Here is a 27,556-nt window from a genome sequence, read left to right as displayed (position 1 = left end):
AAAGTTTCGACGAGAGCCAGTAGGGAGTCGGCATGAGTCACGGCGAAAAAAAAGGCGGCGCCCACGTCGCCTCGCGTACCTGAAACGACTGCAGGAAGGAGTTGAAATAGACGAAGACGATCTGCGAGATGTCGTCCCCCCCCGGGTTGACGAAGAAGAGCATGTAGGTGATGCCCAGCAGGGGCAGCAGGACCAGCGTGGCCTTCACGGCCTTTCTGCAAAGGAGCGAGGCCGAGAAGAAACAACTCCTCAGCTACTTGTGCTCAACAACACATCGGCAGATTCACGCACCCTGTAAACATACACCCTAGGCATGTTTTTATAGCATTTAAAAAATGTTTTAAAGGTCTTTAAACACACTTTCTTTCAAAGTCGCACATTTTCTTCATACAGACGCGGTAAAAAGTGTGATATTTTCCCTTTCTAAATCTAGTACGCCGCTAACATGTCTTTAAATGAAAATAATGCACTTCCAGATGGCGAGCAGCTGAACTCCCCCTCGTGAGACGAGCTCGGCTAATGAACCGCGATTAATACCAATATTGCATCCCAGAGCTACTTGCAACACGAGATCTGATCGAAATAAACGCGCCGTCTAATGTGAGCGTCGAAGGCATTTGCGGATACTAAAAAGATCTTTCGAGTAAACAAAAAACAAAACCAAAAAAAAAAAAACTTGAAATAACAGCAATGACATCATTACGACATTAATGAAATGTTTTTGAATTAAATCCCGAGAGGAAGTTCTTCAACCCGAAAGCAGCGATGACAAGCACAATGAATGCGCGCGATCCCAGCAGCTGTGGACTAAATTGATCAAAACGAGCAAAGGCTTTAGATCCATTTCAAAAGAAGCGCTAACGAAAGAAGCCAAAAGAAAAAGCCCTCTCACCTGTACTGGATGGTTTCTGAGGTGGTCGACGCTCTCAGTTTGGTCATCAGTATTCGGACGATATTGAAGAGGAAAACAAAGTTTATCTAGAAAACAAACAAAACAAAAGATTCATCTTTTTCATGGTGAATCCTCAAAATGTTGTTTTTTTTGACGCTCGGCTCCACCCACATTAGCTTTGCAAATTAGCATCAGCCATCGTGTTTGCCAAACTTTTTTTTTTTTTTTTTTGAGCCAAAGCACATTTTACATTTGCAAAATCTCATGGCACACCACCAAACAAAAATGTCACAAAAAGTATCCTGTGGTGCCTTGAGACACAAGTGACCCAACGTACGAGCAAAAATGTTATACACGACGAGCGCTAACTTACGGACGCTAACTAACAAACTTAACTTAGCGTGCTTCACAACAAGCAGCAGTTTGGAAGATGATGAAAAATTCTTCTTTAACAGTTTTCTTTCAATTCAAATCGTGTTAGAGAACCCTGAAATGAATATATTTTAAGGTCAAGTACAGAGTCCTGCAGTGATGCTGACCAGTAGCACAAGAATGACAGGCCCTTGGTAAATGTAGTCGATGTATTTCCCGGGGTCCTTGCCGAACCAGCACCTGTTGGGAGGACACGCACGGTGAACGTCAAGGCAAAACATGTCAATTGTTAGCCTCGTAGCATAATTGACCAAGTCATGTTTCATTTACTGGCACAATATCAATACAAAACACCGAGGCGCTTGCTAATAATTGTTGGTGTGGTGTTTTTTTTTTTCCTTTAAGGTCTTTGTACATTCTGAAGCATTCAGGCCACGGTAATCCGCAAAGGTTGAATTGATGCAACTGGACTATTTTCGTTTGTTGAATTTGATCATTATGCTACCAGACTAATGAAAAGTCTTCGGTTATTCAAACACCTACTTTTCATTTTCATAATACAGCTTCCCGATGCTCCAGGCTATTATTATTGGACACGGAATACCTGAAAAGGAAGGCAGATTTTAACTTTTTGTGTGGTGTTTAATGACTGAATGATTGATATATACCAAAAAAATCTTTATTAAATACATAATAAGAATGCATGTGGCCATCATAAACCATTTTAGCAACAGAGGCAATGTTTTAGGTAACATTTTAACATGAAACACATCAAACATTAGAAGAGGTTTTTTTTCTATTCTCCCTTATTTGCTGGAAAACACCAGTTTGGCATCTTGGTGCCAAGGAACTATGTTGAAGAGCATTGAGGAGTTTCATTCAGACAAAAATAGTGCTTTGCCGCCAACTTGCAGTATCTCTAACCAATTCTAAACCTCAATTACACAAAATATACAATTACCCACCGATTTTCACTATTTGCGGCACCATTTGAGTTAGCGGCATAGTGACCTAGTGGTTAGCACGTCTGTCACACAGTTCTGCGGTTCCGGTTTGAATCTTGGCTGCAGCCTTCCTGTGTGTGAAGTTTGCATGTTCTCGCCCCCGTGCTTCTGTGGGTTAATGAACTTATCTACAATATTTAAATTTATTGCGATGCCCCCCCTGTACAAGTTTGATATGAAACTTGCGGGCACAGTATAAAACTTCATCAAGTGCGACGTACTGCATGTTCCGTGTGTTCCCTTTTTGATCTGGCTGCCCTACAAACTGGAATTATCAAAGAAAAGTGCAGACTTTGGATATTAAAATGGGAAAAAAATCCTCATTAGGTTCAATTTGCATCATCAGGAGTGACAAACGTACTAAATTCTCCATCTGGGACATTAGCTCCAGCATGCAGAGGGGCAAAAATCTTCCCCCGAAACAACTCTAGCATTGCTATTCATTGGCTTCATCCATATTTAGCATGCTCGTTTGTGACTGATTGCCTACAATCATATGCGTGTCTGTGTTTGACCATGAGACCAACACAAGCCGGAGAAAACCCACGCAGGAACGGGGAGAACATGGAAAGTCCAGAAAGGAGGGCCAGAGCCCAGATTTGAACCCCCGACCTTAGAACCGTGATGCTAACCAGGCATCCATCGTTCCACAATATTTAGTATTAAATTGAATGAATAGAAATAATTACACATATTGTATATATAATGAATATTCTATATAACTTATTGTAATACATATGATAAAGTAAAGATTTTGTATGTTTTGTAATTAAATATTTGTGGCAAAAAATTATACAACTGCATACAAAAACTAATTGCATCTTTGCAGAGCCTCTCGAATAAACGAATGGTGCTCTCTGTGGTGAGGTAAATAAAATGCCAACCGATACCTTGAGGATATATGGTTTTTTTTCTTGACTTTTGAATTTATTCGAGGATTTCTCTAGTGAAAAATTAAAAAGTCGGGTAAGAATGTGTGACAGAAATTGCAAGAATACTTTTGAGCTGGTTTTCCCAATAATGAGCCGACCTTCCTTCAAGTAGGCGCAATGTTTTTCTTTAATAATCAGCTTGGTCATTAAAACATTTTTAGAGCGTCAAATACTGGTTTGGAGTGCAAAAGAAAAGTTTTCTAAAGCGTTGAACCATATGCACAATAACAAAAGTGCTTAATTTCAGAATAATTATTTGAAAACAAACTAACAAAATACAGATAATACTTCATGTTTTGATCATATAGGTAGAAGCAAAATCATGCATTGTAAAAATGGATTGCACATAGGTAGGAGGGTGGTCCAGAATTTTGAGGTCGACTTTGGGGGTGCGCATTATACATGGGTGCACATTTACGGTAGTTTACCGGCAGATGCTAACGTAAATAGCATGTGGCTAAAAATACTGATAAATTACTTGATATTCACTTGATGTAAATCTGATCTGTTATGTAACAGTGGGGTTAAAGTTTCTCTGCCAATGAGAAGACGAGTTAGGCTGCTGCTTTCGTGTCAAAACCAAAAGTACAGTAAGCAGAGATGTACTGGGTTTTGCTGGATGTTCAGATTAGCGTTAGCTTCTGGTTAGCAGCACATACCTTTTTGATTTTCATGTTCTAAAGACACTTGTGAAATGGTAGAAATGTTTTGAATTGTAATATATATATATATATATATATATATAAAATCCAATTACAACTGAGCATTATTTTCTTTGCAATTATTTGTTGAAATAATGCGCGATGCTGCCAGAGTAATGTCTTAATCGCCATGGCGACAGAGTAAACACCATCTGCTAACGAGCAGATCCTCACAGGAACAGCAAAAGGTCATTAATTATGTTTTTCATAGAATGGGTAACATGACACTCGGGAATCATTTAGTATCATTCAAAGATTTGCGTAACGGAATTTTATGTGTGTGATGCACTTACACCAGCCGATGCAGAGGAAGACCCACTTGCGCAGCTTATCCGTGGAGTAGGTCATCACGATGGCCGTGTGCAGGTAGCAGCCCTCCACGAACATCCAGAAGAAGTTGGTGACCACAAAGTAGTTGTAGACTGTGGTCATCAGGCGACACCACGGCTGGCGCACACGGATGACATCACAGGAGACGCGAGTCAGCCGGAAAGTGATGAAAACATACTGGCTACGTTTGGAATCACTCCCTCATTCACTACTCCCTAATGAATACAAAAGTGTTTTTATATAGTGACTGTACAGTTTACACTAGTGGTGGGCAATTGGTCATCATAGTATAAATTGTTCCCATCAAGGTAACTGGAGATAAGTGTGAAAATGATCATGAATGGGTTACATATTCCTTATCAAAGCTAAACTGATCCCCCCCAAAATAAAAACGACAACAACAACAAAAAAACAAAGATAACAGAATGCTGCTACTTTACATTTTGTATTAACTTAGTGGTTTGCATGGTTCTCCGTCTTCGATACAGTCTACCGCATTTATCGCGCACTCCTTGTTGACGCATCAGTAAAATGAAACATAGCTTGCAAACACTACTCAGGAGCACCGTTAATTGCCGTCGCATAATTACAACGCACCGGCTCATCTTCCGCAAAAACTATTGAACAGATAAATAAATTACAATAACATTCTATATTTTTATCTGTTTTCGAGACACACCTTATACATTTTTCTACCGCTGAGAATATACTATGCGCAATGCATAATGCGATATATGATAGTAGCTAGTGAGTGCTGCTTACCTCATTACTCTCATGGATGTTGTGGTCGATGAGCTGCAGCAGGAACCACATGACGTTTCTCAGGATGAAGGTGGTAATTAAGTTCCAGTGGATGATGTTGCGCAAACATCGGATGCTCCTGAGAAGGGGAGATGTTGGATGGGTGGGTGGATGGCAAACATTATCGGGACACACAGTGAAGTGGGGTACACACACATCAAGTTGGCCTTCGAGATGTTATCCTGGGAATTTGATGGACTTCTTCCTGACTAAACTCATCCAAGCGTAACTTTTACGCATTGGGAACTTGATGGATTAATGTAATGATTAGGAACTCTTTCTAAGTACTTTTGTTCATATTGTGGACATTTGTTCTACCTTAACGGTAATCAAAATGGGAGGGGGGGGGGGGGGGGGGGGAATAAAATTAAAAAATAACAAAAATGAATAAATATTTTTAAAAATTACAAAAATAAAAAATAATATAATAAAAAAGTGCTCAAACACTCATCCGAACTTGAACATTTCAGGGTGAGTTCAATTTTGTTGGACGAAGAACCGAAAAGGACAGTCACAATGTTCCCTCTTCCCATTGTTTATTAAAGTATAGCACCACAGCTTCTCCGATCTCTTTTTTTTTTTTTTATAAACTTGTTCAGCGTCATCTGTTAGCATTGAATTATGTTTTTTATCCATTAAATTAAGAGTTTGTTTTTTTATGTGATCATTTTATTTATTTCATTTCCACCCTATATTGATTAATTGTTCCCCCAAATCAAAGAAATGTAATTATTACCATGCTGCTTCTGTCAACTGTCAGGAATCGTTCTTTGATGTCAAAGCGACAATAAAGAAACGAGACCGCGGCCGTCACGCTCGTTTCATGATGTTGCGCAACACCTCGCCCCTATCCTGCTATAATACGAGTCGCTCTCCGTGCTTCATTTCCGGGCTTTTGGCTGCCACAGTTTTCTTTCTTTATCATGGTGTATATTTTGAGAAAAGCTGATCAAAGACACTTGAGGTTGGATGTTGACTTTGGTGCTTTTTGGGCCCGCATCCAAGCGGACTTCACACAAGTACGCGCAGTTGCTATCTGTTGATATCCCAACACAATATTGATTATTTCAGCCTTTAATCGCAGTCAGCTGCCCGCTGCTATCGGTACAGGTGTAGGTGTGCGTTTCAAACAGGACGTGCAAAGAATTACAAAGGCTACAGTGAAGAGTAGGAGAGGGGAAACAATCATTACAAAACGCACATATGCATGCAGCGCAGGGCTTGCAGCGATCTCATTCGTTTGACATAAGCGACCTAATGATGAGGAACGGAGGAAACATGAGAGGAACACTCCGGAACGTCTGCCTCTCCGAGATGGCACACGGAGACGTTTGCGCACTATTTCTGCACTCGCCTTAAGCACAGGAAGAGGATGAAGGCCACTAATAGCGCCCCCACAGAAATGCAGTGGCCCAGGTAGTTGATGATCAGCGCTATCTTGTAATGCATGGGATACATTCTCTGGAAGACAACATACAAACAACACACACACATTTAGACAATAGATCTCAATTTCTTTTTTTATGAAATGAACTGAAAGGCTCTCGCTACGTATCAACAGATCAGCTCAGCATCATGGCTAGCGGACATCTTGGCTAGGCTTTCTGACAGCGTGTCAAACTTGCTCACACGGCTCGTTAACGCATTTGAAACCGCATCATGTGATCATAAATATTAGCGTATTGTTCACTGAGCTCAAATAAAATGAAATAACCTTAAGTTAAACAAAAGTGTATCCCCAAAGGCACAGAATGTGTAACTGTCTCGCACTTTAACCACACGCTACGCTAAACAAACACTTGCCTTGCGATATGCTTTGGGCAGTATGTTGCACTTGTTAACGCAACTTGGTACGGTAACTTATTTGAAATGGCCTCGCACAGATGTAAATAGCTGTGCATGATAAACTCAAATAAAACATTTTTAAATTGACAAATGGACAAGACGTGCAAGTGCCTCGCACTCTAACCACACGTCTACTTCGCAAACAAATACAGAGCAGCTCAGCTTCTAGACCGACTGTCGAGCCAAACGTGGCACGATGGACGCAGTTGCACGGTGTACCGGTACTAAAAAAGTACCGCTGTACCTTGCTGTCAAAAACAATTTTCAGGTACCGGTTTCTATATATATATATATATATATATATATAACGTTCAAAATTAAACATTTCATATTATTTTGGATTACTTCAAATACAACCAATTTGAAGTTGTTACCGGTTATTCCACTGCTTTTACTGATGTTTTAGATTTTCACCGCAGTGTCGTTTCAGTACTGGTAATGAGGTACTTTTTTTGCATTTAGTATACTACTATTGAAGTCAGAATTCTGGTATCGTGACAACACTAACGGACATTATGGAAGTTATGCCAAAAATAATGTAATGTGGTGATGTTCTCTTATTGGTTGGTGAAATTTGCATGGATAATTCGTGGAGTTCAAACCGTTGTTTAGCGCCGTTATCGCTGTTAGTTTGGTAGCTTTCTACTTCCTATTTTTGTTCCTTTTTTCTGGATGACGACGGAGCTGCTACAGACTCTGACTCTGATCTTTTGTGACTGGTTCAATTTTGTTCGTGCCGTTTGACATGGAGCGCCGAGTAAAGAAATAAACTGCTCTGTCAGTTTGTTGTGCGCACTAGCTGTTGACTGTCAGCTGCTATGTGCTTGTCACCCCTTGCTTTATTTTGCCACCGTCCAAAAAAATACAGCACCCGCCTATTCATCCGAGCTTGTTATCGTGGCTCTTTTTGTGTAAGGGGAGAAAGTGAATGCCATTGACACACTTCAAATGTCTTAGGATGTCTAAATTTGTCTGAGGAAAAATGGAAGTGCCAGAAATACACTTGAGTCGGGAGACGCGACGAGAGGCAAATGGGCCGCATGTTGCAGTCGGTCTTACGCTTTGCCTGCAGGCTTCGACTCATCCAGACACTGATACTGCATTTGGAGATGTGGCGCAGGCGTCCGGAAACAAAATGTCTCAAGTGTTTAATTGTGCAACGCAAAAGAGACATGCATGTTCCTTTTGTGTGGCATTTCAAAAATATCGCAAAACCAAACACTTACCTTCTCGTCTAAAATGGGCACGCAGTTTGAATAATTGCTCTTTAGCGCCCATGTGCTGTTTTCCATGCATTCCCTGTATGCGCTTCCTGAAAAGAGATGACAATGTAATTATTGCAAACAAGCAAGATTCCAAGATGTACGCTTCCTCTAGCTGCTATTTGCATTCAGCTGGCCGAATGTCTCTCGGCTGAGTCGCTTTAAGTGAGTCATCATTTGTGACAAGGTGACGCCGTTTGGAGAAAGTAAGTGGCAGTAAAGATCACCGTCACGGTCAAAGTTTGGCACGACAATCTGCCCGACTCTTCCACGGAATCCCAATTCCGCAATGTTTTTGTACTTCCTATTCACCAGTAAGACATGCAAATCCTCCCCGTGAGTTACTGCTTATCTTTTCAAACCCTACTATAAACTCCCAGTGGAAGTTCTTTTTTTAGTGTGCAATTCCTCAAAGGCGGTTGGCTCTTTATCTCTTAAAACAGGGCACATAGACAATGTGAGCGCATTTGATGTGGCCAGCCATGCAATTCTAAAAACAAATTACAGCGCCGACTTGTGAGGAATGGGCCCTCGCATCTCCTTTTCATGGCAAACCATCAAAACGGTGGTAAAACAATTGCCACCGTGCACTACATTACATGTTGTAGCCATTGTTTTTTTCCTGAAATTGTCCATAGTTATCGCCAACCTCTCTCTTCTCGGCAGGTATTGAGAAAGTCATGACTGGGTCTGGGTGACAGGATACATTTTCCTTTCCCATTATGTCCCTTTAGAATGACGTTGAATTTTTGGAATTCGCAATGTCTAACTTGTCAAGGAACACCACTCGAAGCTGTCACAAGCCTGAGCTAGGGCAGCCAGTAAGTGCTAAAATGCATATAAAACGCACAGGGCAACGATTCCCGACAACGACTTGACAAAAAGGCGCATCTGAGAAAAAGACGTAATTTGATGTCAAGCAAGGGGCCACAAAATACCATCCCTCGGGCCTCAATTGTCCCACCGGCCGAGAGTTTGAGACCCGTGACTTAACGTTACTGTGAACGACGCATTACCTCTATAATTGCCACCGTTATCCAAGTAACGGCGGATAACAGCGGAAATCAGTGATCCATCACTGATTTTAATGAGCCACTCGCAGTTTCACTGTGTGTAATTAAGACTTGCATGGTTTAACCCTTGAGACACTGCACCCTCCACTCAACTTTTTTCATAGAGCACTTTAAAAGCAACCGCAGCTCGAACAAAGCGCTGCAGATGAAGCCCGACAAGGCATAGAATAGGAAGGCTTTATTACCATTGGATTGTGCAGACACAACAAAATTGGGCTTAACGTTCTCACAGCTCGAGAGTTTCTCCATCGTCGAGACGGGAGCATTGCGACAGGAGCGGCTGCCTCAGCGGGAGGCAGAGCCAAGAGGGAGACGGCGCTTCGACCGCCACAGACGCTTGCATTTGTTGTCATGGTGAAGTTGTCTGAGAAGATTAACTTTCCATCTCCTTTGACTTGAATCACTGAACATGGCAGGCAGCACACGGCAGTTTTGACCGGAGGAGCGCTCCTCGTCTTTGAAAACTAAAAACCTTTGATGCAATTCTAACCTCGAAAAGTACTTGTGAATATTCAGGTTATCACACGTTGAAAAACAGAAGTTATTTCTTCAGTCAGATGCCGTCAAATGATTGACTTGCCTAACGCATTGCTGTGCACGTTGTCCATTGAAATAAAACAGCCATGGGGAAAAATGTAGACTACAAAAGATGAATAAAAAAATAAATACAATTTTAGCCATGAAGCTATGTTAATTATTTACAATCATTCTAATTTGCTTTCACTGTTAAATGCATATTTTAAAATGAAGGTTTCAACAAACAATTATTGTGGCATTTATTTAGTTAAATGTTAACTAAAACAGCAAGTGTCTGACTGTTTTAAATAAATAAATGCTCTATTGTATTCTTTAGGAAGCTATGATATGAAATATACTACTATTTAATATAGACACATTAGCTGTATCTTGCTGTGGGGTTCGAAATTCTGTACACGCGATGCTACCAGCCCATCCGTGTCTTCTTGGCTCCAGAATGGATAAAAGCGTGTGGAGGTTATTTCCATCTATTCAAGTGGGGCCCAGCACTTTAATTTCACCTCTCGGTCAAGATACTCATCATTTAATTAGGGTTTTTTTTGTTTTTGTTTTTTTTCTGTAGCTGTCCATTCCACTCCATTTGACTTGGTAGTTCATATAAAGTTGATTCTGCACATTTAATTTAATTATAGCTTTTTTGTTTTGACGTCCCACAACCTGATTTTTTATTTTTTTTTATTTTTTTTTTAAATCAGGGACAGACATTCAAAGATTATAATTTTTTTTTTTAGGCAGAAGAAAGTTGAAAATTAATTATCCTGGAATAAAAGGCAGCACGGTCTGACCGACAGGTATTAAGGCGCTAACCTCACCATCCCGGCGAACCTCACCCCGTTCACAATTTTGATGAATTTGATCAGGGCACAGGCAGACAGTTTCCGGGGTTCGAGAACTCCACTCGTGCACGGATCGACGCGATTACGCATCGTCCTCTTACGCGCAGATATCTCGTTGAGACTGTCGTTACAGCACATTTAAAAGGGAATGAGAGGAGCCGCTTTGATTGGCAGCGACTTAAGTCGGCTCTAAACACACCCACAGTGGCGCGGCCCACCCAACTGCGGAGCCCTGTTTTAGGGTAATGGTTAGGTTTACATACAATTGTGTGACACCTTTTCAAATGAGTGAACAAATTTGATGTTCTGCCAAAAGCATGTCACTAGCTATGGCGTCAGCTAGCCAGAAGCTAAGCTGGATTGTGTTTGTTTACAGACTAGATGTGTGGCTTGAGCTTGAGGCACCTTTGACACAGGCCACTAATGAGTCACGTCAGACCACTGTTGACGTCGCTCCAGTTTTTCGAGTTGAAAGTCGGAACTGTCCGACTTCCCGCATCAAAGTGATTGACCTAACCCGCTGACACGGAACAACAACGAACATTTCCCGACGTGACGACTGCTATCAAGTCAGTGTTAACGGTGCCAGCAGCAGACTGGCATTACTTCCAAATTCACCAGTCGGTCTGAAATATTCTGAAGATTCCCCCCTAACCGGTCAGCGTTTAAATGCACATTCCCTTGCTACACGCAGCTGACTTGACATGAAAACACACAAAAGTGAGCCTTGAAGTCGTCGGGAGCTAATTTTAGCGGCATGCCTCACTTCCTGGAGTTGTGGGCTTCTGCAGGCGACTATCACACCACGTTTGTGAAAGCAAGCAGAGATGGTGCTGAAACAGAGGGGGGCTCTTCCACTGACGCACGGCTAATTCCCTGGCACTGGTGCAAGGAAAATGCATTTCTAACCATCTGCACACTACGCATGATAAAGGAGTACTCAAGCTATTATCTTTTTGGCGCCACTTTTCACAAGTCATGTCGTACAGCACGGGGATACTTCCTACACTGGCATCGACACAAAGCGCCATCGCCAGCTCTTTCGCTGGCTGCCAACATCTCGCACCGCCTGCGCCCTTTCGCACCTCTGCAGGACGCACACACTCAAGCTAACACACCTTGCTATCCATCCAATTATTTATTCTGAGAAATCAGGAAGGAAATTCAGTTTCTAGTGTGAAAACAAGACAATAATTACAAGAGATGATTACATTCACTTATCTGATGTTATAAAAGTGACAAAACAATATTTACCCATTAGACAGTGGACATTGCGGTTGTTAGAGCACAGAATGGAATTTCTATAGAAATAGCGTGTGAATGCTGAAAAGGTGACACTGAATTAGAATGCTTTGGAATTTTAATTGTTGTAATGCAGACTATCCCACTTAAAGTTGGAATGGTTTGAATAGGTCAATATTTTTATAATTTTCTATTTGTGCAAAATGTGCAAAACGTGGGAATTTTGGTAATGTGGTAAACAGTCCCGTAGATTAGCGTTAGCTAACAGTGTTAGCTTCACATAAGCGCCACTTACCTGATTGCTCGGTGACGTTGTCAATGTAGCGATGAATGGGAAAAAGGGGTATTTGGGTTTCCCACATACACACAGTATAAACTGCTGCTTCCACAAGTAAAAATGCAAGACATGGTGTGAAAAGTGTGATATTATTCTAGATCCTTGGGGAATTTGTACCAAAGCATGACATGGGAGCACAGTGCTCTGCACACTATGTGCTCTGTGACTGGCTGGCAAACCAGTCCAGGGTGTACCTAGTTTCCTTCCCAAAGTTTTTTGCATCCAGCTCCAGCTCACCCGTGACCCTACTCAGGATAAGCGGTGTAGAAAATGAATGCATAATGCACAGAGTTTGACAAGGACTACAACAGTCGAATGCAGCCTGAGTCTAATACAAAAGCGAAATCATCCAAAACTCTCACTTTCAGCCGTTTGTGTTGTGGTGCCGCTTGATGTTGCGTGGTCCGTGTCAGTGCTCAGAATGTGTCTTCTCTTCTTTGCTGGGTGATGCAGCAGTTCTACGGCCAACCGCCTTCTCAATTGACAGTCACAGGAGGTGCGTGTGACTCAAGGTTGCTGTCGCACTGACTAAACCAAATCGAAAGCATGTGAACGCAAAAAAAGGATTTGCAGCGCACGTAAGCATACCTTCAAAATTATGATTATTGATTTATTTTTCTATATATTCTGAAGCTGTACTTTCGATGACAAGACAGCTGGATAAATACAAATTAAAACAAATATATATATATATATAAAATTAATTTAAAAATAGGTTGCTTTGCGCTCTCTATTAAGGTTCAATATCAGAGCTGTAATTCAAAATAATGATAGTGATGCTCAGTTTCCTGTTGAGAAGGAGTGTTTATTTTCTCAACTGCAGCTGGGGGGGGGGGGGGGGGGGGGGGGGACACACATCGACGAGGGCACAGTTGGCTCAATTTGGGTAGAATAAGGTTAAATTCTCTTTGAAATTCTTCATTTTCATTCTAAAACGTCAAGAGCTGACACTGGATGGTGTAAATTTGTGAAGCACGCAAAATCAGGAGTCTCATGTGCCCTTTCTTAGGAACGCTTTATGCAATCTGTGTTTCATGTGCAACTGGGGACAATGAAATGATAGGATTATGTTTTAATGGCGTATGTCACGTCAGTTTATTCGTCATCCCATGTGCACAGTCAACATTTATTCTGAGAATGCGACTCAAAAATAAGGAAGCTCCTTTAACTAAGTTTTGATAAGCGGGGTAAATGCCGGATAGTCTGTTTGATATTCTTCGGGAAATGTGTACTTCTTGGAAATATTTTTTTTTTTAATGGATATTTTTGTAGTAAATTAAAGGGGTTTAAAAATTAATTACATTTTGTCATATTTGTTAAACCTGTCCATATGACCCGGCAGTAGTATATGATTAAAATGATGTGGGGGAAAAAAATAGCCCTCTCTGACCCCATCTTGTGCCTCTAATTTGCACTTGCACGCACAATCATAGTGGCCTTTCTCTGCATTGTTAACTGGGGCTTCGGGAGCTTTGCTAAACCTTTGGCGGGATATCCACCTCTGTAAAATAAAAACAATGCTTATCCCTCGTTTGCTCAAAACTGGGCATAAGACTATCAAACAGAAGCAGAGCGAAAGGACCTCGGGCAGCTGAGGGGATTCAAAAAGCAAGGCGTTTCTGCTGGACAGGTTAGTTTATCACTCCTTTATAAATGTTTTAATTGGTTGTATATTCCATAAAATAAAACTTCAAACTCATAACAGTGTTATAGTAACACTCCATTATGGAGAAGTCATGCTACCAACATAACAGCCATGGCTAACGTTGGCTTGTTTAAAGTGATAATGCTAGCTTAGTGTTGCTAGCGCTACTATTTTGTTAATGTTCGATGTGTGTTCTCTGTGACGATTTATGCCGACTCGGCACTTTTCAAAATCGCATAACCATTATGAATGGCTATGTTTGAGAATTACGCTTGTAAACGTCAGTGAGGGGCGTACCTTTGGTCAGAGACTCGAAGGGGGAAGAGGGATTAGTGAAGTGGGGTTACTTTCAAGTCTTACTTTATACTTTATAAAGTTATACTTTATGTATAACAGGGGAATGGAATTATAAATTGGTTTTGCACTGAAACATTTGGTTCTGTTCAGTATGGTGTATGTTTTATTGGAATTCCATTGTAAATTGTTCCCGTCACAAACACTGGTTTGCATGGTAGAGTTGGCGAAAATGTGGATGACCCAAACACAGGGAAGCAAGGCAGGAGTCTCAAAACGCTTTTCAATTTCAAAAAATGAAAAAAGGCAAACAAGGTAGGTCATAGAATCAAAACACTAAATCGTCAAAGTACAGAAAAACAAGGTTCAAAGTAACAAAGAATAAACTCACCAGAGAAGGAAATGTAACGTGACTAGTTTAACACAGCTAGCGACATCATCAATGGACAGACACAGACTGCAAGAAAGCAATACAAGCTGACTGACGAGACAACAAGGCACACATGGACAAGACACGAGTGGCTGGAGGGAGCTGATTGGTAGCCAGGGCTAACGAGAACCTGTGATTGGCTGGCAACCAGTTCAGGGTGTACCCCGCCTCCTGCCCGATGACAGCTGGGATAGGCTCCAGCACGCCCGCGACCCTAGTGAGGAGAAGCGGCTCAGTAAATGGATGGATGGATGGCTAACGAGAACAGGTGTGGACACGAAAACCTAACGAGCAAGACAAGACATGAACACGGGACACAGGAAAACCAGACAAAACTAAATAGAATCGAACCAAAAACAGAGGCCATGACAGTCGCACAGTATTCTACCCAAACCATCCATTCACCGTGGTCACGATGGTGCACTTTAGTACACTTGTGAAACCGTCTGTTGCTAACTTGACACGGACAGATTCTTCCACATTAACGTGGAATTAATTCAATCGAAGGACTTTTGGAGATTATGACAAAAGTTGGACTCCAACAGGAATGGGGGTTGATCAGAGTTAATCTTTTGTCTAGTCTACTGAGTTGCTACATTTCGGCCAAAGCCCATATCGTACGATATTCGGGTCATCTGACAAACCAACCAAGCGACACCACACTGTGCCATAATGCATTTTTAATTATTAATCGATTTAGCAGCCCAGCTTAGATATGTGTATGATATCACACCGCGCCATGGAAATGTTAGCCTTCACAAGGTTTACCTGATCCCAACCATGCCATTGCTCCTTCACTCACGTTCTGTCCTCAGTTTCACTTGTACCTGATTTGTTGCGTTTGTTTATCACCTCCCTACCAGCGTCACAACACCTCAGTGTTATTTGAATTCAGGATGTCACTCGCGGGCTTAATAGACGAAAGCCCAAACCGAACAGGCCACCCCGGATGCGGCCAGCTGGGGCTCGCCGCATTTGCGCGACTACCCCCTCCCCACACTCCCCCTTGCACGAGCGAGTGTTCAAATCGCAGGTAGCCGCACGATGAAAAGGTTTGCTGCATTAAAGTTGCATAACCAAAACGGCTCATGTGAGGCGACGAAAGCCGGGTGAAAATCTAATTGAGCGCGCCGGGCACAGACTGAACTAGGCCACAGTGTTGCAGTTTGATGAAGTGATTCGCTTAGGCAGCGGGAACTGGAGCAAGGCCAGAGTGTTACACACGTCGGAGAACAGGTGAAGACACACACACACACACACACAAAGGCTACACCCTCACACATAGACTATCGTATCACATTATTCAAATGTGGATGTGCGTACCCGATCACTCAGTTGTTTTTTACTTTCACCAACAATCTCGTATTTATAGTTTGTGGTTGATTTCAATGCATGCATTTGCTTTTATGTGTACTATTTTTATGGGGAGCTTTTATTTAGTTAATTTCATCTCATTCATTTTCATTGTTGTGACTTTTGACATTGTCGTGATGTCACTTCTTCACTTTTTGCGCCGTTCTCCTCAGGCCTTGTTGAGACTCCCGAGGAGAGTTGCTCGACTGCTCCTGCGCTTAGCACGCTAACATGAAAGAGAGACGCTGAATAGTCAAACTATCTTCTACAGAGGTCAAAGTGCGCTTCTTGTATACACAGCTCACAGACGTTTTGGTCGCTCAATTTTTGTCAATTTTGCTGTTTTTTCCTTTGAAGGTGTGAATGAGGGCCATGGCTGAAATCGCTGTATTGCTTTTTACGTGTTACGCGCAGAATAAACTCCTCCCTCTCTGGAGCGACGTTATTGGTTCGGCTCTGACCTTGTTGAGCAAAGTTATTAAGCGTTTTTGGTGTTTTGTGGCAAATCAACAAACTTGGCTGCCAAACTCCATCCACGCGTAAGGACGAAAACAAAAATTGTCAGCAATTGAGCGTCGCTATCTACTGCACGGTATTCAAATTCGGTAGCGTAGACCTTGATTGTATTTTAGCGCATGGTTTCTTTAGACTTTCACAATGTCACGATAGGCAACCATCCATCCATTTATTTTTCTCTAGCCCTTTTCCTCATTAGGTTCGCAGGTGAGCTAGAGCCTCGGCAGATCATTTTGTGCGAGAAGAGAGGTACACCCCGGACTGGACGCCAGCCAATTGCAGGGCACATATTGACACGTCATAATCTGTGAGCCAGATGTGCTAACCACTACCTTACCATGAATCATGACAGACTTGCCTTCCAATATTCATATAGAGAAACTAGTTTTGGGGGGGTTAATTATTTTTAAAAATTCTGCTACCAAGCCAATTTTCGTCTGCAAAATATGGGAAAGCCATGACAATGTTTTTTTCAATTGACCTTAGAATAAAACAATTTCAAATGGGGCCTTTCCGCACCAATATTACTAGAGTCCAGAAGACCACGATCACATACTAAAAATCCCAAGTCGGTGGTTGAGCAAAACTCCTCCCTACGAACTGAAGTTCACATCATAAAGCGTTAAGACTCTGATGACCCGAACCTGTCAGCACTCACAGGCCACCCAGGCCGCGTTGGAGCATCGGCTCTTCACTCGGCCTTTTGAGACGAGCCGAGACAGCAGCTGAAGCGCTCTGCAAAAAGACTTTTCTCACACACGTGTGCGCAGATGACGCTTCTATTGGCCCCGATCTGTGTTCTATTTGTTTGTTTGTGAGCAGGGTTCCGCAAATAACAATTTCCAGGGAAATCTGTGGACGGGCCAAGGCATATCTGATTACATTTTGGACAAAACGGTCTTCCTTCTCCTTCAGAGATAGGACATTTTGCTCACATTTTCCTTCATTTCCCACTGAATTAATCATGAGTCTTAATGACAAGATCCAGGGATAAACAGGAGGTGTCTATTTATGAATGCGGGCAATTTGGTGCGTATCCAAATTATGATTGCTTGAACTTGGCAGAGGATCGCACTCCAGTGAGTGGGATTTTTTTTATCATTGCAAGTGACATAAATATACTTACAGATGCCTTGCATGTCCATGTTACGTCGTAAATGAAATACTCCCTGTAGTTAAACACGTTGAGACATGTTAAGCGCGTTTACTGGTTTTCTTCTGGTGGGTTTGTACTTCCTTCTACTTGCATTTGAGCCCATCCATAGACTGCCAGATTAGGCGTCATATGCTCAATAGGAATCATATTATTCAATGTAGTCGAAAGCCTATCATGAGAAAGTCCGTTTCTTGAGGACAGCTTTCCACTGAAGGTACTTCAAACTGCCATCCTTGTGTCTATGCACAATGTGAAATCAAAACAGTTGTCAGGTGTCAAATCTGTACTTTTTTTTGTTGTAATCAGTGTTCTTGTGATCAGTTTTTCAACAGTTTTTTTTTTCTTCTAACTGCTAATCAGTATTCACTTTTCGCCCCCGCAGAATAATAACAGTTGTCCGCATCTAGTTTGAAGTTCCCAAGAATAAAACAAATCCACACCGCTTGGTATTTTTATATGGAAAGGTCACTTTCACTTAAGTGACCATTCCATGTCATAAGCCTCGAACAGCACCGCTTGCAACCAACTGTCGTCCTAAATCTATTTTCCCCACATGACGATGCAGGCAGTGAGCTTTACCCCCGAAGCCCAGGCAGCAAATCGGTTGAGCTTTTGCAGAAACGGAAAACACGCAGAGCAATGTTGTGATAATCCCACCCCACTTGCCTAGGATTAGTTGTTTAGGATGCAGGCCCAAATTCAAGAGGCAGTGTCCCCACCCGAGCTGGTTGCCGGGTGGATTCTACATTGCGATTTCTGCGCAGGTTAGAGAGGATAGTAAAAGCAACGACAGGGAAGGCAGGATTTATTATTGGTACTGAGATGGTTCATCGAATCGTGAGCGAGATCACGAAAACATGCTGGTACCTCAAATGACCCGAATATCGTACGATATGGACTTTGGGCGAAATGTAGCAACTCAGTAGACGAGACAAAAGATTTACTCTGATCAACCCCCATTCCTGTTGGCATAACAAGACTGGCATTGATTTACCAACAATTTCTTCTTTGTCCATTTGTTTGTGCTATCTAACAAGAAGGAGCACTAAGACGCAGACTGTTAAGTAAACTTCTTGCCAGCTAGCTATCTGCTGGTTAGCTGCCATATGTGCTTAAAAAAAAAAAAAAAGGTTGAGGCTGGTATGTGTGTGTTACGGTTGAAGACGTTGAGGTAAGCGGTGTACACAAATACAATCAGGCCAAATCTGAGCATTTGCCCTCCCTTCCAATCCAAGCCAGAAAAAGACCAATTATCTGATGTCTTTACAAGATTAGGCTGAGGGATTAACTATGGTGTGGGTTGTTTTAAGTGATCGTCCCCGATCTGTTCGGAAAACGGTCGGGTCGACAATATTAACTCTTAAACCCATTCTATATTTACGATGAAAATTTACTAAAGGTTTGTGAGTGCAAAAACGGGTGCAAAAAAAGTGGAAGCTGATCTCCTAACAAAGCAAACCCAGGATTGAGTCTGCCAAACGCAAAACTGCCACGCGGTACATTTTGCACGTTCTAGGAGGAGTATATAAAAATAGATGAATTTGCACACGTCCACGTGATTTATCAAACCTGAGACACATTTTGCATCTTTAAACAGGCAACTGGAATACACTGGAGTAAACCTTTTTGAAATGCCATAAAGAAAAATTATCGGCACATATCGTCTATTCAGCAATACAATTTTGAAGCTTCTGAATAATGTGAGGGCTGACTTGGTGACAGTCACAAGAAAGAGTCACGCGATACCAGCTTTGAGAACACTTTCAACACTGCATTTCCTTGCATCAGGTTCATTTCCAGCGTGTAGTGTTTCGGGTGTGCTGTCCCAACTTTAAAAAGCCATGTTACACAGAGAATGGGCAGATGCATCCAATTCACATGCACTGAGGGGGTGAGGTACATGAAAGAAAAGATGGCTTGTATGTGGTTACTGGCTTCCCCAAAACTATTGGAGCAGTAGATGTTTTTTTTTTTTCTGTTCACCTTCCATTAACACTTCCAATTCCATCACTTCAAACTTCACTTTGTGCTCCAAAATCTTCCATGGGGACCATCAGAGCCACCTAAAGCGCAAAACCTTCCTTTAAATATGGCGGTCTCCACCATTTTTATACCTGTTACCAACAGCGCATGTAATCTGTTACGGTGAGTGAACCCGCAATTTAGCGTCCGCTATTTGAAAGCTTGGTAAAAGAATGCAACCTTAGTAGATTACACACAATACACCCACCAACAGCTTGCGCAATCCGTTACAGTGAAGACATAATTTAGCGCCCACTATTTAGGATCTTAGGGAATCAGGCCTTATAAGAGCAGTTAAGTGATTTGTCCTTGTCGTATGTGGGGTCGCTCACATTTTTAAAATAGGTTCTGATTTTTTTTTTTTTAATCGGTAAGTGTGTACCCCATTTAAAACAAGGATGGGTTTGAAATGAGTAAGTTGCTACGTGAGGAAATCTTGCTCAGTGTTGAGGTTTAAGATTTGGGGAAAACTTAAAAAAAAAAGTTGAAAAGTCAGGAGTCAGTCGCCTGGAAGGACACGCAAGGAAGCTGAGGACAATAGGAAAGCGCATCCAACCGTTGCCGCTCCATGAGATGCATATTTAATTTTTGCCAAGCGTCATTTAATAAGGTGGCCGCCATTCTGTCCCCATTCATGCTTTTTATTGAGGACGTTTATCAGACATTTCTCAAGATTGCATATTACAAGGGCCTATAATGGTCTCTGGGAGAGACGCTAATGACTCATGTGCGCCTCTTTAACTGCCCGCATTCTCTTCATGGCGGGGAATTACTGTAATACAATCTTCACCCCTACGCTGCACATAAACGCCAGCCAGCCACGCATTTGCTGTCAGATGCTTTGTACCGCAATCAGTTGGTGGGAGACATGAGCGAAAGTCAAAAGCCCATAAGGGGAAATCAATAAGCCAAACATGGAATCGCATGTCGGGATAACGAGAGCATATCACGTGAGCAAGACGCATGCGCATGCCGTCACTTTCTATAAATGTCAGACACTCGCTGCTCTTCAGCCTTACAAAATTAAATAATGTACGCATGTATTTATTGAGATTTTAGGATGTAGCGACACAACATTAGCATTCCCAACATCTGTAACAGTTACACGGTAGCTCACTAAATGCATTTGTTTTCCATTGCTGTGTTGCTCGGTCTTCAACTAAATAGGCCCAGATTTCGAAATAAAGGTTGGGGAAAACACTGCTTTCAATTACGACTTCCAAATGGTCCCGGATTGGTTGTTAGAAATCTTGTTATGGCTTTTCGAGTGAATTATAATTTACAGGACAAATAATAATTACACAAAAAGTAGTTATTCAAATTACAACTGCATAGTTACTGTATGTATATTAGCATGTCTGGCTATGCTTACAAAACAATTCAGTAACAACAATGCTCATTTGGAAACGGAAACAGAAGCAGTATTGGTATTTGATGACGTGCCACTTACACACGCTGTACTGTATGAAGTGCTGCCTCCACAAGTGAAAAAGTCTTTATGTGCACCTTCATACTCCTGGGTATGCACCCACAAGTAGAAGTCACAAGGATCTATTGAACTTTTCGCCTTTTTTCTCCCCAAAATGTTGGTCAATTCGCCTTTATTGCTTACCATATTGCCACATTGCATCTAGAGATCTCCACTCATTTCCCACTGACTGCCGCGTGTAGAAATGTGCCAGGGCGCTTCTTCAGAGAATTGCATTAAAAATGGAGTACAACAGCAACCGGTTTACCTGCAGGCAAAAGCTCTATAAAGAAGCTTTAAAAGCAACAAGCCGGTTACACTCCTGCTGTTGCAGCTTTTCTGGCTTTTGGGGGGGAAAAGGGGAATAAAACAGTGTTTGAAGCCCATCTAGAGCACTGACACCTACAGAGGAAGAAAAACAGTCGAGTTTTAATAATAGCAATGATGCTGTGTGTGTACGTCTTATTTGGTACATTGACATCTAAACAGAATCTGCAGGTAAACCACTGTACAGCAAGCCAGTCCACGAATTGCTAGATAGCCTGATAGGCTAATGTAGCGGTCGACATCGCCGCTCGGGGCGATTGACAGCTTTTTAAGAAAATACAGGTTAAGTATGTATGGCTTTACCATTGGAGGCTGATAGCTAACAAAATGCATATTCTTTGCTTATATCCATACTGGTTTGTTTTAAATGTCATCCAATTAAAAAGTTATATCGTTCCCCCCATTTCCAAAGATGAAGACAAACATTTTGTTTTGCACTTTGTAAAAACAAAACAGTCAAAACTGTCGTGTATTATGAAAAATTGGACGGTTGAATTTTTATTTTATTGTATACACACATGGTACATACCGAACTAGCATTTTTGGCTTACCATTACACCTTACTTCATAGACGCTATTGTTCACACAACCAAACAAAGAGATAACTGCTGATTTGAAAGTTGCCGCTAATAATACAGCATCACCTAAACGTGTACAAAGTATCCCAGTAAAATATAGCGTGGAGTCCTAAGTTGTGAACGAGTTCCTTGCGCAGCATTAGAGATGATACTACGTTTGAGTCGACTTGTTTGATATTATTCCAAAAATGTGTTGGGTTCATAAATGAATGCTTCGCCAATAAGACACTTAACCCTAACTGAACACTAATCGTTACGATAACCACAACTGTAACACCAACCCTAAGCCCAGGCCAAACCCGAACCTAACCCTACCGATACCCATACCCTGACCCCAACCTACCTCTGCCCTACCCTAACACCAACCCCACCCCCTAAACTTGATTTGCCCCTTTTTAGGGGACATGGTACGGATTAGTAGCGCACATCCGAAAGAGACAAATCAAGGGCTGACAAAGTCATCGCTTTATTTCAGTTGTATACAAGCCACACGATGCTCATCGCTCACGTCAAACGTAGTATAAAGTTACACGCAGCAGCCCTTCGCACGCTGCTACGCTGACATGACTCAGATTTTATTAATCCAGATAAGGGAATCAATAGCAATCCTGACTCTTTGTGGCGCTGACCACAGAGGCCCTCGGCGTGACAATGAAATGAGCAGTACGACACTGAGGTGTCCAGGAGAGGCAATGTAATTCTGCCAATAATTAGCCATGACTCTGCTGCCGAGTGGAGAAAAAAAAAAGTGACCGAGATACGGCTCGACTTTGCAAAGCTGACAAACAGCACTTTGTCTCGCCCGAGGCTCGACAGACACAAGATCACACGGCAGCAAAAATGAATGTTTTCAAAATGGCACGGTCCCCGTCTTGCCCATTTCATGCCGACTTAAAGATCTATAAATACACAAAGAGAGACACAGGAAGCTTTAAAAATGCATACACCTCTTACACCACTCTGCATGCACATGAATATTTATATAGGCTCCAAGACATGGAAGGGAATTCACATCCCCTTACCTGAGAGGGCATGTTCAATCTCTGAGTGCTTTCATTTTGTTTCATAATTTTGCTTGCATTACAAACATCCTTAAATGTGACTTCCCGTGACGTAGCTATGGTTTGCCATCAAGCAAGCCTTTGACCCCTCCCTGAGCCGTCACCTTTTCGTGGTGGAGGGCTATGTGCGTCCCCATGATCCTAGTAGCTAAGTTGTCTGGGGCTTTACGTCCCTGGTAGGGTCACCCATGGCAAACGGGTTCCTAGGTGAGGAACCAGACAAAGCATGGCTCAAATGACCCCTTATGATGATGAACATAAATGGACCTCAGCTTCCCTTGACCGGACGCGGGTCACCGGGGGCCCCCCTGGAGCCAGGCCTGGTGGTGGGGCTCGAAGGCGAGCGCCTGAGTCTGAGCTGGTGTGCAAGGTTGAGAAGTTCCGACTAGATCTAGTTGGGCTCACCTCAACACACAGCTTGGGCTCCGGTACCAGTCCTCTTGAGAGGAGTTGGACTCTTTTCCACTCATTAATTGCCCACGGTGAGAGGCACCGAACAGGTGTGGACATACTTACGACTGTACATTGGGGTTTACCCCGGTGGACGATAGCGTAGCCTCCCTCCGCCTTCGGGTGGGTTGGGACGGGTCCTGACCGTCTTGGCAACATGGGAAAATCTGCTCTGAAAAGGGCTGGGAGTGAATAAGTTAAAAATGACAAGTTGTTTGCAACCGCATTAAGCTATTGAACTACAAATTGTGCTGAATTATATATAAATAAAGTTATTATTATTATCTTAGCAAAGCCATTTTTACCGAGCTAAGAGCCTTCCGCTGAGGCGCCCTTGCCAGAAGACCCGACGGGCGACCCGCCGGACGACTCACCCGCAACGCGGCTCTGGCTGACAACATACTCTTCCGACGCTCCACAAACTACTTCATGGTGCACCACTCAGAGCCTTGAAACGTCGTCTATTGGGACGGTCATAAACTGAGGACCCCTATAGCATCGCTTCAATACAATGACTGGCAGACATTTTATAAATCCACAAGGACTAATTTTTTATTATTTTTTTTTTTTGTATACATGTGCAAGTGGCAGCACTTTATGCACAGGGAGCAGGGTCAATACAGCAGGTATGCCCATCAAACAGAAGCACCAGCAAAGCAGTGAGTGGGTGTATCAGCAGCAAGATAAGCAGACACTCTAAGTGTTTGGCGAGGGTAATGACATTGCACCGGACCCTATTATGGCGATAACAGCTGTGCGCTAGGAAACGGCCACTTCGGGAAAGGTTTGAATCGTTGTCCTTGGTACCTCGGTCCTCATGCATCACAGGACTTGTGTTTGGGATGACTGTTTTGCAAAGAAAAATGTTGCTCTCCGATGTGTTTGTGTGTGTGTGTGTGTGCATTTGTGCATACTGTGTTGATCACAGTTGGATCTGACGCTACAAAGAAAGAATGGAAGACTTGAAGCTGCAATTTACAAGCAGAAAATAGTAGAATACAGTGAAGTCTGGGTGTAAAACTGATCTTTTGTATCTCAGTGGGGTCTATGGACCCCCTCCTGCCGCCCCCCCCCCCCCAAAAAAAAGAGATCCGTCAGTTATTGGTTTAATTGTGCTTTACAGGGGGTCCTCAGTTAATGATGTCATTCTGTTCCTACAACAGCCACGTAGGCCCTACATCTAAAACAAGCCGATGAAAAGAGGAACTATATCAGTTCAGTATCAGCGCGCTGCGAGCCTTCTTGTGCCATGTGAATCTCAGATTCAGGAGGAGCAGTGTGGTCTTCGTCCAGGCCGTGGCACAGTGGACCAGCTCTACACCCCGAGTATTCTTACGTCGCTACGCAAACTAGTTCATTGTCGGCTATTTGTAACCTGGAAACCGCATATGTGACTATTGGCGTAAACCGAGGAAGCCCTGTACTAACAATATCTTGACTCCATTTGTGCTTACTGATCACTTTAATTGACTTTTAATGCGTATTTGTTCTATTTTTTTTTGTTTTTATGCTTTGTACTGTGTCCTTTAGTGCACAAAAAAAGGCATGTATAAATGAAGGAGGAGGAGGAGGTTAAGAAGAAGAAGATGAACAACAATAACAACATTAGCCAAAGATGCACGCCGCATTGGCCCTGTAGTACAGCGACGCAATAAAATGTATTGTACCACTTTCAGCAAGAAATTCAATTTTCAGTTGATGATTGCCTTGACCATTTTTTCATTCGCCTTATTCACGATCCCCTTGGGAAAGGAAATACAGTGCACACGGAAATGATTTACAACACACACTTTGCACTGGTGGAGTAGTGGTACATACTGCAAGTTTCGGCCAAAATTCTAACACAAAAGGGCCCAAGCCCAGAAAAAAAAAATGGTCGGGTTGCGGGTGTCAAACTCATTTTTGTAACGGGTCACATTGCAGTTATGACTCAGGGGGCTGTTATGACTTGGAACCCATACAAAGGAATTATCACCTCATATAATTACATATACTGTATACACTGTATATTGATGAAGAACTAGTTTTAAAATCAGAAGTCTATAGTCATAGCCATAGTACCAATGATTTTTGCAAAATAAAATACTTGAGGAATCACATCCAAAATGGATTTGAATATTGCAAAACAGTACTGCTTTAACATAACAAAAATGTGGAAAAAGTGAAGCGCTGAGAATACTATCCAGATGAACTGAAATGCCAAGGAAAAAACAGGGGAACAAAATCATATTTTCTGTGGTTTTATGCACATTTGCCCCACTTTTGACCCATATTATGCATTCATTTTAGGCAATAAACTCACAATTTTTGTTCAAACAAGACAAAATGCGAGCGGCAAGGTGGTCGACTGGTTAGCACATCTGCCTCACAGTTCTGAGGACCGGGGATTCAAATCCCGGCCCCGCCTGTGTGGAGTTTGCATGTTCTTCCCGTGCCTGCGTGGGTTTTCTCCGGGTACGCCGGTTTCCTCCCACATCCCAAAAACATGCGTAGTAGGTTGAATGAAGATTCTAAATTGCCCGTAGGTGTGAATGTGAGTGAGAATGGTTGTTTGTTTCTATGTGCCCTGCGATTGGCTGGCGACCGGTTCAGGGTGTACCCCGCCTCTTGCCCGAAGATTGCTGGGATAGGCTCCAGCACGCACACGACCCTTGTGAGAATAACGCAGGTACAGAAGATGGATGGATGAAGACAAAATGCACGCTAGTTTTATGCAAGCTTCTTCCCCGGGGTGCCACGAGAGCAGATATTATTCACGGTGATATTTTCCTTTTTTTTTTTTTTTTGTGCGTGTGCGTCTTTTGTCCGGGATGCAGCACCTTAATTCCCCTGACACATGAGTCAAAACTCAAGCTTGCCTCTCAGAAACCAAGAGTTGCCATTTCGCTTTAAGTGGCTTATCTTGTCAGCATTACACATGCTCAAGTGTGGCTCGTCCTTTTTCACTGACAGGAGGTGATATAACAATTGTCACCCCTTGTCACATATGCTTTGCATCAAACAAAACAATCATGCACCAGCCTCTCACCCAAAAAAAAAAATCAAAATAAAAATCTGCAACTTTTTTTCCCCCTCCCATGAGAATAAAAACATCTTACTGTTGGTGTTGTACTTGACTCCATTGATGTACTCGGGGCAGGGTCTCTCCACAATCCTCCCGGTGTTGCTCTGTGGCCAGCAGGTGCCAATCTCATCAGTGGTGGCGCTACAGTAGAAACCTTGCAGGGTTTTAAAGAAAACAACAACAACAACAAAAGAATCATTCACAGCTTCCATTTGAGTTGTCATTTCCTCACCTCTCAGCACTGGAGCGTTCCTTCTTACCATCAGCGTTCAATTGTGACAGTGAAGCGTTGTCCCACGACGTGTCTTGCGACGCGTCCAGCAAAGTGCAATCGAAGTCCGCCCAGATGATCCGGTTGAGGGTCGCATCCATGGTCCCGTGCATGCGGACGGATAGAGGGGCGCGCGCGCACTGAGCCGAGCCGAGCCGAGCCGAGCCAGTGCGCCAGCTCGTGTGCGGCGAGCGGCAGTTTAATAATTCGGTCGCCCACTCCCACTCCCCCCCCCCCCCCCCCCCCCCCCCCCCCCCCCACCCCACGACAAGCAGAGGACTCGCAGTCCCGAGTCGCACGCACTGGCCAATCAGAGCCATCATAATAATCGCCATAAAAGTACAAAAAAATAAAAACGCGTCAATCAACGTCAGACGAGAGGTAGAGCCAAGCTAAAACTCATCACTGCTGGTACTCTTACTTACTTCGACTTTGCACGGTTAATTTAAAAGTATGGCTTTATATAAAATAGTAGTTTCCATAACCAGGTGGCGTTGTCGAGCGACTACATATGACGTCACCGGACCAAACCCGGAAGACGGGTTACGGACTTCGCGCCATAGCCAAGCTAGCATAACTTCGGGATGATGTCATGATAGTTTGAACTTGCTAAAATGTGGTTTTCAGACGAAAGTGAAATAAATGTTATCATTTATTGATACAAATATGATAAATATATATTTAAAGCTAAATGTCGGATAATATCTTTGGTGTAAAACAAAAGACGTAGACGTTGAATATTCCTACGGTTGTTTAG

The 27,556-nt window shown here is 42.6% G+C and overlaps 1 protein-coding gene across 1 annotated transcript in view; it reads right to left on the bottom strand.

The window, feature by feature from the left end:
- Positions 1–27,007, bottom strand: part of LOC133489090 (corticotropin-releasing factor receptor 2) — a 32,918-nt gene extending 5,911 nt beyond the window's left edge. The window contains exons 1-10 of the mRNA XM_061797812.1: positions 26,789–27,007; positions 26,563–26,682; positions 8,104–8,189; positions 6,387–6,493; positions 4,994–5,111; positions 4,195–4,348; positions 1,808–1,868; positions 1,432–1,504; positions 893–978; positions 80–215 (exon numbers count right to left, since the gene is read on the bottom strand). Of these exons, the coding sequence (XP_061653796.1) occupies positions 80–215; positions 893–978; positions 1,432–1,504; positions 1,808–1,868; positions 4,195–4,348; positions 4,994–5,111; positions 6,387–6,493; positions 8,104–8,189; positions 26,563–26,682; positions 26,789–26,912 (1,065 nt within the window). The 5' untranslated portion in view covers positions 26,913–27,007. The remainder of the gene's footprint in view (positions 1–79; positions 216–892; positions 979–1,431; positions 1,505–1,807; positions 1,869–4,194; positions 4,349–4,993; positions 5,112–6,386; positions 6,494–8,103; positions 8,190–26,562; positions 26,683–26,788) is intronic.
- Between the last annotated feature and the right edge of the window lie 549 nt (positions 27,008–27,556).

Source organism: Phyllopteryx taeniolatus, chromosome 14 (assembly GCF_024500385.1).
Source record: "Phyllopteryx taeniolatus isolate TA_2022b chromosome 14, UOR_Ptae_1.2, whole genome shotgun sequence".
Taxonomy (NCBI): Eukaryota; Metazoa; Chordata; class Actinopteri; order Syngnathiformes; family Syngnathidae; genus Phyllopteryx; species Phyllopteryx taeniolatus.
This window is presented reverse-complemented; position numbering and strand designations above follow the sequence as displayed.